The sequence below is a fragment of the Melitaea cinxia genome, chromosome 2 (genome assembly GCF_905220565.1).
Source record: "Melitaea cinxia chromosome 2, ilMelCinx1.1, whole genome shotgun sequence".
NCBI lineage: Eukaryota > Metazoa > Arthropoda > Insecta > Lepidoptera > Nymphalidae > Melitaea > Melitaea cinxia.
The window spans coordinates 12,349,009-12,365,665 of NC_059395.1; the positions used below are offsets into that span (position 1 = coordinate 12,349,009).

Here is a 16,657-nt window from a genome sequence, read left to right on the forward strand (position 1 = left end):
ATGTGTAAAAAATCATAACGTAATCCCGTTAATTTCAGAGAATACGTTGAGTTGTCGCGAGCTCGAGCAACACTACAAGAAGCAGTGGAGCGACGAGGCCTACCGGCCTTCACGGACATACCGGCTGCGTTACGATGCGCCCGCGCCGTTCTCCGAGGCGCGCGTACGCACCCGCGTCACTCGTTGGGTCACACGATTCTGCGACTGAAACGCGTTTACGACGCAGCGGGTGGCAGGAATGCGCGGCTACCGCGCGCACGAGCTGTTGATGCACTCAAAGACGCGACGCGGGCGCCGCGCGATCTCGCTGAACGGTGTTTACCACCGAACGCAGATACAGTTGATTTTGAGACCTTTTGTGCTGCCGTCGCGGAGCTAGCTGCTGATGCGGGTGAGACATTTAAAATATCAACTTTCAATGTGTTTATGTGTATTTCAGGAGCTGTTGAGATTCAGTGATTGGTTAAACTAAGGGTTTTGAAAAGCCTCACTAATCCAAAATTGTTTAATACAATATGTAATTGGACATTGTTATTGTTTTAAAAATGGCCTGTTAAATATTCCTATTAAGAAATATTTAATAATGAGCGAGACATGTCGTAAGGCATAAATAAGGTGCTGCAGTCGGGTCAAGTCGACGTTTGTTAAAGGTTTGCACTCGCCGCGAACGCCGTCGGGCTCGAGCGTGGCGGCGCGCGTGCGTCGCGCGTTTCGTTCGCTGCGCGATTTGATCACCTCGTCTGGCTTGTCCTCCGGTGCGTGTTGCACGCACGACATGCTTTCAGATTTACTTGGAGCCTTTCAAAGTGTACCGTTACTAACTCGAATCTTTGTATGACTAAACTAGCTATGTCCCGCGGTTTTACTCACGTTCATTTAAATAAAAAAAGTGTTATATTAAAGTATTTTTAATTTATTACTCTTTAACTCGGGCGACATGCATAAGCGCGCAGCGTAATGTGGCGACGTATCCTTTGATTTTACATAACCTTCTACATAATGCGTCCAAATTTAATACTGTAAAAAAGTATTTTTCATTCGTAAGGATTCATTTGCCTGGCTAATAATAATGGAATGAAATTACCGCTTAATTTTTTGTGATCATTAATTCCTCCTTGAGCTATTCAAACTATGATAGGTAGGTATATAAACGGAATATCCGACACAAAATATTTTTTTTAATTCGAACCAGTAACTCCTGAGATTAGAGCGTTTGAACAAATAAACAAACAAACAAATCTCTGCTTTATAATATTTGTATAGATATGTATTTACTTTAAATAAACTAAACATATTTTTTTTACTATATAGAGTAAAAATTTTCTTTTTACTATTAAAAATATAAATTACATTAATGGACTGCTATTAACACGTAAAAACAACTCATTAAATACAACGCTGTCGATTCTCTGTATCGGTCATTAAACTTTGAAATTTTACAACCATACGCACTAGATAACGTATATCGATTGATTAGAAATGCGCCCTTGAAATCGAAATTAAATATTAAATAATCGATGTGTCAGGAATGTGACTGTAAATAATACAGTGCGCATGTAACCTTGCACTCTGTCAAGTCACGTTCGAGGAATAATTTAGAGTTTTGGTTCCCACGTGACATTGGCGAAATGATATGTGTCAAACTGACACAACTAAAAGCCAAAGCAAAGAACTGAACTGAGTTTTGGCAATGTCACTCGCTATGTAAGAAAGTGTAAGGGTACGCTTATGGCTGTCTTCACCGTGTATTCATTTCATTCATTCATTATAGTTCGCAGTTTCAGTCATTTCGTTATCTGTATTTCCCTCGCTGATAAAATTTAAACTGCAATTCAACGAGAGCTGTAAACATTGCTTTATCTTATCATTCTTCGCCTGAAGGAAATGATCGGTTTCATTCTAAGAATTATTTTATTTTCGGTGTGGCTGCGTTTTTGTTTTGCATTACAATCAAAATGTTTTTTTTTTTTTGTTTGTTTTAACTATTGGCCTATCATCTATCTAAGATATTTCTTTTTAAGTTGTATTGGCTTAATATGCATTATTTAATTAAATTATATAATTAATAATTATACTGTATAATTAATGTCATTACTTTACTTTTTTATATTTCATAAGTTTCCACAACAATTTGAATATTGGAATTTTTATTTTAATTCGTCTTGGTAAATTAATCCAGAATAATTAATGAAAATCAGACTTAGTTAAGCAAATATATATGTAATAATTATTCAGGATTAAATTCTAATCAAATTAATATAAGAATATGTAACAATTGTCGGTACAGAATATCAAAGTCGCCACGGTTCGGAGTCGGAGAGCGTGGAAGCGTCGAGCGAGCGAGTGTCGACCGCTCGCGAACAGAACGGCCTGCGCGCGTACAACCCGCGCCTGCGCGCCTACGGGCAGAAGCTCTCTTTGTTTATACCCAAGGTATAACTACACTGTATTTGAAATATTGTTCGTCCCGTATTTAGAATATACCATATATTATATTTACTATACTTTTTATAATATTAATAGTTCTATACTATGGAGTACAATGTATTTATAATCAAAAATAAGTACAAATTTAAATGTTTCACAGTATTTAAATAAATAAATATTTAAAAATACACGGATAAGGAGTGATTTCTGGATGTACCACCTTGAACAGATATTATTTATTTTTTTAAACAAAGAATGGTATATGGATATTACAAGAAATAACTAAATGGATTGACGTTTCTGTGATCATTTATCACTAAATATAACGTATATTGCAGATTTGTTTTCTCATTTTCACATGTGAATTGTTCTCTTATATATATTTAAATAAATGCAATTAGAAAAAGAAGGAAAAAATAAACGGTCTGGAGATTTGATCCGTGATCTTCTCGGTCGATCCAGACTGGCCGATTTCCCACCACAGCTATTACAACTTTATTGACAATGGCTAAATTTACCTTTGTATTCTAACGATATTGTAGCCATTTTTTCATTGCCTAAAAACAGGGATAAAACGACATTTTCTAAAAATGAATCCTAGATATATCGATTTATCGCCCCGAAATCCCCTGCATACTAAATTTCATGATAATCGTTGGAGCCGTTTCCAAAATTTTGATTACATATATATACAAGAATTGCTTGTTTAATAGTATTAGATATATGGTGTCACTATGTTGTTTTCCAGCGTTAAATCAGTGAACACAATAAATATTTGTTCTGTCAAATCACCTTTATTCACAAAGGATGAACTGTCAACTTGTTGATTGTTGACGTTCCTTATCGCGCTAGTCACTGTAGCAACAAGACTGTCTAAGGTTCTCTAGGTTAACCTAGAGACCAAAATACGAACACTTGACTAATTATACCAGATTTATTCCGATGTCAATATTTGCATACGAGTATATAAACAAGTTTCGTTTATATATTTCAGATGAAGATTTATAATTGGCGTGTAATCTATCATTGATAGTATGGTTATTCGTTTTAAACTATGATGTAATGATTATTCATAAACAAACACCTTTAGAATCCAGACAAGATAAATTCATATGAAATTGATATAGTATCTATATATTGTGTTTTACGCACATATCTCAATATTGTGCATACAATGGGTACCTTCCACTAAGAACTCACATACTTGTAATAGGAAAAATGTTCGTCTATGAGCTCTGATACGTGACTGGCGTTTACTCTATAAGAAAAATTGCCGTGATGTTTAAAAATATATTTATCTCTTTCTTACAAGAGATGGTCAGTAGTCTCGCAGGTCAGCATTACTGTTACACACGATTTCATTCTCTATATTTTTTTCAATCCACTGGCGTTTTTTCGTTTCTTATAGAGTAAACTCCAATACATGTTATTTTAATTTTGTTTTTAGAATGGTAGCAACCGACCAGCTGTAGATGAAGGTACCGCGTCAGGAGCCAGCAGCGGTGACTCAGTGTTCACGCCGGGAACGGAACGGCGACTCGAAAGGCTACCTGCCATGCTGGGAGCGCCCGTCCACGATGTGTATCTCGGCGGATCTTTTCCCGTGAGTTTATATTTATAAACTCTTATATATTTATAGCTTTTGTTCTAATGTTATGAGTCGCAGCGTGATTTTTTATTTTATTAATTATGAAAAATGTATTAAGATTGGCTTTAGTGTCAGATGTAATCGATTATAAACGAATATGCCTATGTTTACTTATCTATACTTCTAAATAGTTCTGAGAGAATATTTCTATTCCAAACTATAATAAAGCTACAGATTTTCAATTATTTTTTTAGTTTCTCATCGATAGAATAAATGCTACTTATTAGATATAGCTAACATATAAAAAAATTAAAAGTTAATGTTAAGTATGACTCCTTCATTAACGTTGTTCAAGTTATTGTGCATAAAATATCAAGGCTCATGTACAAATATGGGTCGAAGTTACTTAATACAAGCAATGGCTGTTTGGAAATGTAACTAGGTTAACATTTCCATTTCCAGTTCAAGATAGCATCAAATGTCAAGTTCTTATTTCGTTCGTTTAGCTTAAAATTTACAACTTTTCAATATTTTATATTTTCTTTGAATATAATTAGGTTTGGTTTAAATATATTATAACTATGTAAATAATGTGATCAAACAAGAACAAGGTTACTGTTTAATAAAATTTAATCACTTATATAAAAAGTTTGTTTAGCCATCGTCGTAATAACTAATGGTATACTAACATTACTAACACAGACAGCCGACTCTATTTAATTTGATTCATATTACCGCCAAGATAACGATCGCTTAACCAAAATTAATGTTTATCAATTGCTGAATGGGTTCTTGGATAGTTAGCATACAATGCGTTTCGCTCGTTCCGCGAATGTCGTTAGCGTATAAACAAACCGATCTTATTTCGGTATAAATGCGTAATACGTGGGTATACAAGTAATATATATATATATATATATATATATATATATATATATATATATATATATATATATATATATATATATATATATATATATATAAAGCATATGCTTTGGTGAAGCTTTATTTCAGTTTCTACTATCATGTTATTATAAATTTTTTTTAGTGTTTACATTCTGACTAATCGAAAGGATATAGTTTTAATTATACACTTGACCGTTTTTGTCAACTTTAATTTTTGTTATAATGACCTTCTTAGTGTTAATATCGTTCGAGTCGCGCTCTGACTAACATATTGAAGTAGTTCCTCTGTGAGGAACACAAAAAATGAATTGCGACTGTGTAAATTACTTGGCTACTCGTAAACGAAATATCTTTGGTAGCTTAAATTTGTATATGGTTAACTTTATATCAAAGTGTTTTTCCTCTAAATTAAAGTGAAAAGAAAAAGAAAATGACAACGATTTTAATTTAATTTTTTTATAATTTTGTTAAATAAACTATCGCACTTTCTATTCGCCGAACAGTGCAGAATACTTGGTGCAAATTCACCTGTTCCACGCATGAATCGGTTATCTAACAAATACTCTAAACAAATAAAACATTTTTGGGAGCAGCCAGAAAATCTCAAATATAGACGCAACGCATAGAGATATGGTAATAGTAGTTTATGCAACTGTCATATAATGAAGGGTATTAAAACACGAGTGAGTTTATGAAACGAGCGCAGCGAGTTTCATAATAGTAACGAGTGTTTTAATACCCGTGTTATATGCAGTTGCATACACTACTTTATCTTCACTAATGCAATTAATCAAACAACAAGAGTAAAAGCTGACAATAGTTTATTTATAATAATTGTTCAAATTTTGGATGGTACAATTTTGAAAGTTAATGTTAATTATTGATCCAGCAGCTGTAGCGGTCGCGGGGCAAGCAGTAGAGCTCGTAGACGGAGTGGGAATAAGTTATTATATTCTTTTTCATATAATTTTCTAGATTTTTCTGGCAAAAGATTGTGAGTTAATTTTGTTGCCAATTCTAGAATATCCAGAGGCGTACAAAATATCATCGTCGCTATCCATTTTTAACTTTTAATTTATTAAATTAAATTCACGCGTACGTGTATTGTCACAGTGATTTTGCCGCCATTAAAATCTAACCAATGAGAGCGCAGCTGCGCGCATGCGCGCGATGTTATAATGAGATTTTACGATATCGATGTGGATATTATACCATCATGTGAAATTGCTTAAATTGAGTGTTTTGTTGTCTGCGCTATAACAGTAGTAATTATAAGTCAAGTATTGGAAACATAAGTAGAATGTTACAACATTAGTGTAGATAAAAATAATAATAATGTTATAATCTATCCACTGCTGTGTGGTTACGGCAGGAAAGACTATAGCCACCCCCTCTTTTCCCGTGGGTGTCGTAAGAGGCGACTAAGGGATAACATAGTTCCACTACCACCTTGGAACTTAAAAGCCGACTGATAGCGGGATAACCATCCAATTGCTGGCTTTGAAATACACAGGCCAAAGACGGGCAGCGGCGTCTTCGCTGCGACAAAGCCAGCCCTGTGGTCACCAACTCGCCTGCCCAGCGTGGTGTCAGTTCAGCCTATTGCAATCCACTGCTGGATATAGGCAGTCCAGCAGTGGACTGCTATAGGCTGAACTGATGATGATGACTGATTGAACTTTTTAACAGTCGTTAAAAATAGTTTATATTCGTTAATCTGTAGCCTATGTAGTGTATCAAAGATAGTATGTAACGTGAGTCGCTTGTGGCCGGCGCAGACGAGCGGCGCGCGGCCGGAGGAGGTGCTGCGGCGCGAGGGCTTCACGTGCGTGGTCCCGCGCGCCAACGACTACACGCGCATGTTCTCGGCGCCCGCGCGCCGGCCCGCGCCCGCCTCGCCGCGCCGCGACAAGAAGCCGCGCCCCGACGGCGACGTCGAGCTGCGCGAGCGCGCGCCCGCCGAGCGCGACGACCGCGCCGAGCGCCTCAGCGCGTCCGACTTCTACAGCGTCACGGACGACGTCACGCCGCAGCCCTTCAAAGGTGACGCCAACGTTGCAACCGACACCGTCGTCACCCGGGGATGTAAAAAATAGGCCCAAATATAAACAAAAAAATATATAAACATCGGTCGATCGTTTCGGGGGAGTTCTGTAACAAATAATGTGTATACACGAGATTATTACATATTAGAGATTACACGTTTTTCATAAAAGAAATTACAACAATGTGAAGTAGCATTAATCGTGTGCTTAAATCTGCGCACTAATTATATCTGATTATTCGGTGACGTCAGGAGTGAACCGTAAGTGTAGTAAGGTAACGCAGAGGTCGTATGAGCTAACCGGGCGCTGGCTCGCTGCAGGCACGTACGACGAGGAGCTGCTGCTGGGCTCGCGCGTGCTGGTGTTCGCGCTGAGCGCGGAGGCGCCGAGCTTCGCCGCCATGGTGCTGGCCGCGCACTACACGGGGCTGCGGCCCGCGCACACCGTGCTGCTGGTGCAGCCGCTGGACGCCGCGCGCGCGCCGCCCGTGAGTACCACGCTATATTTCTGACAGCTTTCTTACCACTTAGTAGGATTTTTCTTATTTCCTCCTTCTAATTAGGCTGACTTCAAAAAGGAGGAGGCGTTCCTCTATTTGACTGTTTATTATGACGGATTGGATTTTGATTTTCCTTTTTCTATTCGAAAGCTTGTCATGTGTTTTGTTCCTATTTAAATTTAATCGAGATCTAATGTGTAGTTTTTCAGTGATCGCTATTAATGTATATTTATTTGTTTTCTCATTTTATTACTTGTCGATGTAAATTGAAATTGTGTTGTTGTTGTTTGTTAATGTTATTTTGCAAGCTCACACAATTATTAATTAATATATTAAAACATTAAAGACGCGAATAAAAAAGCGTTTCATTTTATTATTGCTATTTTACAAACGTATGTTGTAGTTATTTCACAATAATACAAGTAACTTCTTTCATCTATATACTTTACTGTTTACATAGTCGTGTAGAAGTCCTAGTCTAAATGTGTGACTGTAGTTTCTTATAGAATTCTAAACTTTTTTAAATACACTTAAATTGGTAAGTATATCTAAGTGATAATAAATAATAGAAATACCGTTTGTATTTGCAGTACAGCGAAACGGCAGTGAAGGACTACAACCGCGGGCGCCACTACCTCACAGACCTGGCGCGGCGCGCCGGCGTGCCCGTGTTCGACAGCGTGGACGCCACACTGGCCTACGTCGTGGCGCGCCTGCGGGCCACCCACTGACCGCCCACTCACCGCCCACTCACCGCCCATTCGCTGCCCACTCGCCGCCCACTCGCCGTCCACTCACGCCCGCCAGACACTGCGAGAAGCTCGACTTCAAATCTAAAGCGAACTTAGTTTTGTAAATAGCAATAGTTTCGCTTAGTGTCGCGTTCGTCTCACTGAGGACGTGGGTGATATTTACTTCGAGGAAGAATCCTATAATGCACGCGTGTGTCGGCGTCGGCCGACGGTTAACTGGTATTATCGCTTACCGTGTCGACGATATCGTGAATCTCATTCATATGTACCCTTCGATTGTCGATGCTAGGATTTTTCGTACGTAATTCCATAGTAATATTATCACAAACTACGTAATAAAGACATCACAAACTAACCATCGTAAAATTGTAGGTTATCGCGGCGAGGAGTCTCATATACGTGTACTTATTATTTCTTATCTGTTTAATAATTTTGAACACTTAGTCTAGTACAAAGAAGTCTCTCTTTTACTTCGCCACTCTCTATTGTGTTATAAATATGAAAGTGTAGGAACTCGTTTTAATGCGATCTAGTGTGAAAGAGCCGAATGTGAGGTGATGGTAAAATAGTGTCGTTTTTAACAAATCTCTGTGATGAATTTGTTTAGGAAATTTTAATGATTTGAATTTTCAATGCATACATATAAGTTAGTGTATGATAATATAGAATAATAACGCAGGCGGAGAATTTAAAATGGCATGTTAACATGTTTGAATGAATCTTAACATGACAAATGCATATGTCAGTACACACGTCTAGTGAGTGTCGAATAGTTGATATTCCTGAATACTTTTCTCGTATTTTATTATCTTCGAATGAACGCTGTTATTTAAATGACTAATGGTATTTTAAAAAGTGCCGCTTGTCATTTTTTTAGGATGTATAGTGGGTCTCGTAGACAATTTTCTCAAGTTAGATCTTTTAGTGTATTGGCATACTGCTGTTAAAGTAATTTACAGATATGTTTACTAAATCAGCTTGGATAATGAAAAGTACAAATGTGTTTTGCTCATGTAGCAAATGTAAGAGTACGGTTGTATTGTTATTGGGAAAATATTAAGAAAAATTAATCGTTATTCACCTTATACTCATTTTTAATATAGTTATAATGAAATGGTAGATTTCTAAAGGTTATGCAAAATTTTTAATTCGCTTGCAAAATAATCAGGCTTGTAAAGCCTCGATTCCATACCTAAACTAGGTATAGCATAGGGTAATATTAGATAATTTAAGTTGTAAAACTTTGACCCACTGTCACTAAAATATTACAATTTTATATAATCGGCAAATATTATTTGCTAGTCACATTATCCATTAACATATATAAGTTACTTTGTAATATTGTTTGATAGTACAAAAATCTAATTTATAGAAAATTATTTCATATATTAATTTTAATTATATGCCATGTACGCTTATTTTAAACTAAAAACATCACATGTAAATATAGAAATTTGTAATTACGATTTTTTTTATTGCTCATACCCAACTTCAATATTATTTATGTGTATAATAAGCATTACAATAGCATTCAAAATGTAGAACTAATATTTTAAGGAAAATATAGAAAAAAAAAATAAGAAATATTTAAATAAATTTATTACTAGAATATGGTAATAATTATTAAAATACAGTCATCTTTTGTGTATCCTTTCTTTGCTTTTGTTCTTTGACAATTTGTTTTTCTTTGTTTCGTAACAAATTTAGTTCTTTATTTTTCTCGACTATTTGCACACTAATACTTCTATACCCATTCGTGCCTTGTGGGTATTTGGGTAAGGTATTTTGTAGCTTCATGATTTCGTTTTCAATCTTTTTACAATCTTCCTCCAACTTAAACTTCTCTATATTTAAATCTTTACTAGTAGACTGCTTAATATCTAAAGGTGTTGCACCAGTTAGTTGTTGTTTCTCTGGCTTATCTCCCAAAGTGCTGTTTAGAAAATTAAACACATTTCTCTTCTCCCTTTCTAGTTCTCTTTCATAAGCTCGCTTATTGCGTTCCTCCTCTTTCTTTTGTAATCTTTTTAGTTTTTGCTCCACCTTAAAATAATATTAAAATACAAAATATTACATTATTGAAAATTGTTTTATTGCTGTAAACAAATATTTTCTATATTCTAAGCTTTTATAATATATTTAATAGACATCAAGTTGTAGTTGTGTTCCTGTAGTGGGTAAGATGGCCAGAGCTCCTAGGGAGGATTGGCAACATGCAAGGGATGCTTCTGGTGTTGCAATGGTCTATAGGCTAGAGTAACTGCTTACCATCATGTGGGACCTAAGCTTGTTTGCTGACCTATTTGTATAAGAAAAAAAAAAAAACGCAATGACAATGATTGTGATCGATTGACAGCTTAATTTGTTAATTAACTGTATGTTGTTGCCAAGGTCTGTAAAATTAGAAGAAGTAACTTAGTTACATTATTTACCTTCAATGGATCCCTTCCAGCAAGTTTTTCAGACAACTCCATGCAGTGGTCGAGGCTCCTGCCTGCGGGGACGGAGCGCGCCTCTACGGGCTTTAAGCGACCATCGCTGGCAGCGCCCAGCCCTGTGCCCGGGACGTAGCCCATTGACAACATTATCTTAGAACCCATGCCCTATGAAATAACAATGGTTAATATAGAGGTATCTTTAGCGCAATCGGAGTTAATTGCTACATTTTTAAAAGGCGACATTTTAGTACTGCACTTTGAAATTTTTACCTACACCTTTGTTTCATATACTTACATGAAACAAAGGAACTTTTATTTGAAACTAATTTTTACAGGTCCTTAAAATTAACTTTACAAATTATTATCATCATTCACAATGCAATAAAATAAATTTGTGCTTAAAACACTATATGTATATGTGCTTACAACACTATGTATATTAAAAACAGTAATTAAATCTATGTAAATTCAACTATAAACAACAATTTTTTTTATTTAATGTAACAAAGCAACATTAAAAAAAACTGTTTCATAAACAATGCAATTTGTAATAAAATAATCATGTTCTTCAAAATTTTATTTATATTACTTAATTATAAAAATCTTGTTAGGATGAGGTTGCATGTTCTAAGAAAAATTATGTAAACTGTTTTTATCTACACTAATGTTGTAACATTCTACTTATGTTTCCAATACTTGACTTATAATTACTACTGTTATAGCGCAGACAACAAAACACTCAATTTAAGCAATTTCACATGATGGTATAATATCCACATCGATATCGTAAAATCTCATTATAACATCGCGCGCATGCGCGCAGCTGCGCTCTCATTGGTTAGATTTTAATGGCGGCAAAATCACTATGACAATACACGTACGCGTGAATTTAATTTAATAAATTAAAAGTTAAAAATGGATAGCGACGATGATATTTGTACGCCTCCGGATATTCTAGAATTGGCAACAAAATTGGCAATCTTTTGCCAGAAAAATCTAGAAAATTATATGAAAATTAACATTAACTTTCAAAATTGTACCATCCAAAATTTGAACAATTATTATAAATAAACTATTGTCAGCTTTTACTCTTGTTGTTTGATTAATTGCATTAGTGAAGATAAAGTAGTGTATGCAACTGCATATAACACGGGTATTAAAACACTCGTTACTATTATGAAACTCGCTGCGCTCGTTTCATAAACTCACACTCGTGTTTTAATACCCTTCATTATATGACAGTTGCATAAACTACTATTATTCTAGTTTGTACAAATAACTATAATAAATACATACTCACTCTAGTGTGTCGCTCCCAGTCGCCCATTGCTGGTGCATTATTCTGTAAACTCTTTTCTATTATTAAAGCTTTGTTATTACAATCGGTTCGCATTGTTTTGCTCTGAGGATATTCAGTGTCGCTCAAACTGTCATCGGAATCTGTATCTTCGTCATCATCAACTAAAAATTTAATAAATATATATTACTAGCTGACCCCGCAAACGTTGTTTTGCCATATATCTATTGACCCCCAAACACCCCTTATAACTTAGGGGTATGAAAATAAGATGTTGGCCGATTCTCAGACCTACCCAATATGCACACGAAATTTCATAAAAATCGGTCCAGTCGTTTCGGAGAAGTATTGTAACTAACATTGTGATACGAGAATTTTATATATAAGAATAGTATGGTCTTGATTTAAGAAAACAATATAGAACAGAGGTAAACCAATTAGTCGGTGGTTGTCGACGAGTGTCGTCACCTCCCGACCGCATTTTTAGTCAACGACTAGTCCACTTTATTACTTTATACACATTTCTATTACTAAACAGTTAATTGAAACCAAAATCGTCACCTACACGTATAAAATATTATAGGATTATTGTAACATTTAGAAATATAATTAAGGTTTGGAGTTTTTCTGTTAATATAATTATAATGGTCCTCGGTAAATCAAAAGAAAAAAAAAATTCTAAAAAGGGTGTGGTTATGTTACATTACACTTATTGATTAAGACACTAATTATTATATGACTATGATTATTAATTTTAAATTAGGGTTACAAATTGAACCTGCAAACCGCCAGCACAACAGCCACAAACCAGTGCTGTGACCATTGCACCAACATGTTGTTTAACTTAAATAGTTATTATTATTTAGAAAATAACTCAGATTATTAAAAAATTTAAACTCACTACTTAGTGGAAATATTTCTTCAAACATTACATGATGTTCATCCAGTATGGATTTCCTTTTTTCCCCTGTTTTGACACCATGTTCCAATCTAACCACACAAGATCTCTTCTCTAAATCTACACCTAAAACTATTGCTCTATGCCATAAATGGTATTTTTCAGTTGATTTTTTGGCTGTACTCATGTCCTGTAACGCATATTACACAAATATATATGAGAATATTTTAACTCTTAAACATTCGTTTTTCATTATATGCTTAAAACTCTATACTAAAAATGCTAATATAAGAAAGAAAAAGTTAAGTAGTTTAACTTGACAACAGCATTCACAGATGTAAACATTTTTGTGCCGCGACAACCCTGATATAAAGCAATAATGAAATTATAATTACCTCATCATCCGGTGGCTTTAACTTTAATAGAATTCTACTACCCATTTTAATATTATTATAATTAGGTTCAATGGCTTCCTTTAATTCTGATAATTTTACTACTGCACCATGGGAATACCTGTAAATTAGTAGATTTGTCTATATTCTAGGAAAAATTAAAAAAGTACAAAACTGACTTGAAATTTTTAATGGGGAAAAAAAACGAATACATTTTTCGGATACCACCCCTGGATATGGTATTTATTTATTCCAACACAATAAATCTAGTTTCTCAGTTTAAAAATATGTAATGTTAAATATTCTGTGATATTGTATTCTTCATGCCAATCCCATCCCGTATAGTTTGTACATACCTATAAATGCTAAAATTGATCAAAACTCACCTACATTGATCATCACTGAACTTGCAATCACCATTCAAGTAAAATGGACATGGTAACATTTCAGCATGTGTTGGATGAGTAAATAATATTTTAACCTAAAATTTTTAACTTTACTTGTTATTTTATATATTTTATCACTTTACTGTGTTATAATAACACAATAAAGTGAACTCTGTTATAAGATAAAATCTTATTTCATACTATGGTAACAGAATATTTTGTGAAGAAAATTGCATGACAGCAGAAATTTTGAAATTGAAATTTGTTCAAGTTTACAAAGTAATATATATTCTTGACAATACTATTATTTTTGTAAGATACACACCTGAAGATCATTGAATTGGTCATCATCTTGCCGGGGAACTACAGAGCTCACCATTGCATTATGAAGGCTAGGTTGCCCACCCCATGTATGTGTATGGTAAACAGCACATTTCATACCAAGCAGAGAAGACAACTCATCCTTAAATTATAGACACCAATAGGATGTGACTATTAGCCAATATAACTCTTTCTAAAATAATTATTTATAAAAAAATATAATAAATATCAAAATTAAGTATTGAAACTGTAATATTCAACCAACAAGTATTAAATGTACTATCGAATTCTTTAGACAACAAATCAAGTAGGAATATAATGTATAATAGAAGCCAAAAATTTTCAAGTCTGGGTAAAATCTAACAGGTAATATATTAAAAATTAGATAACTTAATAAGTACCTATTTTTATTATTTAAGCCTTCCAGATTAAATATTAATTAAATACATATTACTCGCAAATGTTACCTCTATATCACTGTTGTTATCATCACTTCCGTCATGACCACTGCTTTCAGGCTTACTTTGAGTCTGTTTATTATTATCATACACCCCAGTTTCAGCCATTTCTTTCTAGAAGCAAGAAATTTTATTAGAAGCGTTGTTATGTTAATACGTTTTATTGGATTACAGTGATGCAACGTTAACAACCATAAATAAAGCATATTCGTCATCCAGTTCATTGGAATTATTGTCATTATCTGGTTTAGGCTCGTCAGTTTTACTTTTTTGAACATCTAAGCTTTCTCGCGTAAGTTTAATAAGTTCTTCTAATTCTGATTGCAACGCTAGTAAAGACTCTCGTTCGCTTGTTGTTTCTTGCATGGTCTCAAGAGCTTGTTTTACTACTGCAAGCTGTAAAAATATATTGACATATAATGGTAAATTTGCATAGAATGTCTCCAAAAATTATTGATCCAGAATATACTTTCCTGATCTTCATATTGGATTATAGATTGGGCTAAATCTTCCATAGTTGTTTAAATTGATAAGACACACACTTACTGAGTCATATGTATGTTTCTTTCTTTTAGAAAAACTGATTTGTATTGAATAATAATAACTTCATTAAATACAATTATTGATTGATTGGTTTATAGTCAATAATACTCATTGATATAATAATTGGTTACATATTAATCAATTACAAAAATGACATAAATCATTTTCAGCAGGCAGCAGCAGGCACCCGGCAGATAATGTTGTTTTAAAATTTATCCCCAATAGGGAAAGGCAAAGGACTATAATCCATACAGCCATCACCCAGCAGATAAAATAGAGAAGACAGTTACAGATTAACGATAGTTTACTCTTTATTGTACTTAAAAACTAAAAAGTAAAAACATAATTGTATTACTTAATTGTACCGTAAAATTAGGTGACGAATATCTCATCTTGACTAAAGTAACGCCAAATGAAAAATTTGCAACAAATTGGTATAATGAACATATAATAATAATAATAATACCAACTCAAATTAGTGTTTTTATGACTCTCAAAATTAATGCCTTACTTAACAAAATTAGTTAAAAAAAATATAAGTTATTCATCATTGGATATACAATCTAAAGGTGAGCATTAAAATTAACAGTTTATTTATTAAATTATGAAATATTTGAAACTATATTCATTTTGATAACGGCTAGTAGGGTTGGATTTAGAATACCTAGCGATTCTAACGACACGAAATTTGGCGAGGGTCGGGTTAGGGAGGAGGGTGGGTCACCCTTACTCCCCCATACGACTCGCAATATAAGATAATGCACCATTATTGAAAAAAAATCCAATAGATCTACGCTCAAAATTAGACCGTTTATCGGCATAATTTTGTTTCGTGACATCTCCGGTGCTGCGGAACGCTATGGTCAATTTTTGAAGTGAAAATTTCTTTTCGCGCACCGCACACACATTTTTCGTAGGTTGTAAGTTAGACTAATACGTCACGCTCTGAGGTGAATGGCTCGATCGGGCGAACTCGGAACCCCTCTCACCCCTTCTCGCCCTTAAATTCGTGCTAAACGATTCTAATTTTTAACCGGTTATAGTCGTCACAAAATAATAGGTCCGTTTTGACATTTGTCAGTCAGTTCAGCCTATTGCAGTCCACTGCTGGACATAGTTCTCTCAAAGTCCACGCCAAACTTCCCGGTTCCCCGCAGTTTTCATCCAGCCCCACCAGCAATCTTACGTAGATCATCGGTCCAGCGTCCGGAGGGCACACTACGTTTGCGCTTGCAGTCTCCACTTTAGGACGTCTGCTTCAGCAGACATGGTCCTGTGGCACACGTAACCAGTCCACTGCCTGTGACGTTTACTTCTGTTCTCTCGCGGATAATCTCATTTTTGGTCCTATCTTTGAGAGAGATCCCAAGCATAGCCCATACCATTACATGTTGACCGACTTTAAACCTGGCTAGTCCATTCGTCAGTGTCCAAGTCTTGGCACCGTGTGTCAAAACAGGCAGGACGCATTGCTCGACGACTTTTTACTACAAGCATTGCGAAAGCTTAGCTCACGGTGCCTGTGAGTGGTCTTTGGGAAAGGCGGCACGCACAGGCGGGCCAAACGTCAGGCCGTCACGGTTGCATGCTTTAGAGATCCCGTGGTGCCCCACTATGACGATGAGAGCATCGCTAGGTTTTAGTGGGTAGTTCGTGCGCGTTCTGTCCGCGGCGAGACCCTCACACTCCCATCGCCTTCAGGCGGCT

At 35.2% G+C, this 16,657-nt stretch overlaps 2 protein-coding genes across 2 annotated transcripts in view; one reads left to right on the plus strand and one right to left on the minus strand.

The window, feature by feature from the left end:
- The window catches only part of LOC123665094, a 51,890-nt gene extending 42,210 nt beyond the window's left edge, over positions 1–9,680 (plus strand). Inside the window, exons 7-13 of the mRNA XM_045599444.1 lie at positions 39–391; positions 651–755; positions 2,288–2,433; positions 3,875–4,030; positions 6,700–6,964; positions 7,287–7,453; positions 8,056–9,680. Coding sequence (XP_045455400.1) covers positions 39–391; positions 651–755; positions 2,288–2,433; positions 3,875–4,030; positions 6,700–6,964; positions 7,287–7,453; positions 8,056–8,196 — 1,333 coding nt within the window. The 3' untranslated portion in view covers positions 8,197–9,680. The remainder of the gene's footprint in view (positions 1–38; positions 392–650; positions 756–2,287; positions 2,434–3,874; positions 4,031–6,699; positions 6,965–7,286; positions 7,454–8,055) is intronic.
- Positions 9,681–9,799: 119 nt separating this feature from the next.
- LOC123661601 (zinc finger CCCH-type with G patch domain-containing protein) lies at positions 9,800–14,891 on the minus strand. Its single transcript, XM_045596563.1, has 10 exons — positions 14,877–14,891; positions 14,600–14,803; positions 14,417–14,521; positions 13,954–14,091; positions 13,629–13,723; positions 13,246–13,363; positions 12,854–13,040; positions 11,956–12,116; positions 10,650–10,820; positions 9,800–10,260 (listed from the first exon to the last, which is right to left on the minus strand). The coding sequence occupies exons 1-10, from the start codon at positions 14,889–14,891 to the stop codon at positions 9,841–9,843; spliced, it is 1,614 nt and encodes a 537-aa protein (XP_045452519.1). The 3' UTR covers positions 9,800–9,840.
- Between the last annotated feature and the right edge of the window lie 1,766 nt (positions 14,892–16,657).

Coding starts and splice junctions, on each gene's coding strand:
- LOC123661601 (XM_045596563.1), bottom strand. Junction 13,724..13,953: donor ACCAATTCAATGATCTTCAG/GTGTGTATCTTA, acceptor TAAAAATTTTAG/GTTAAAATATTATTTACTCA. Junction 10,821..11,955: donor ACTGGGAGCGACACACTAGA/GTGAGTATGTAT, acceptor GTTATTTCATAG/GGCATGGGTTCTAAGATAAT.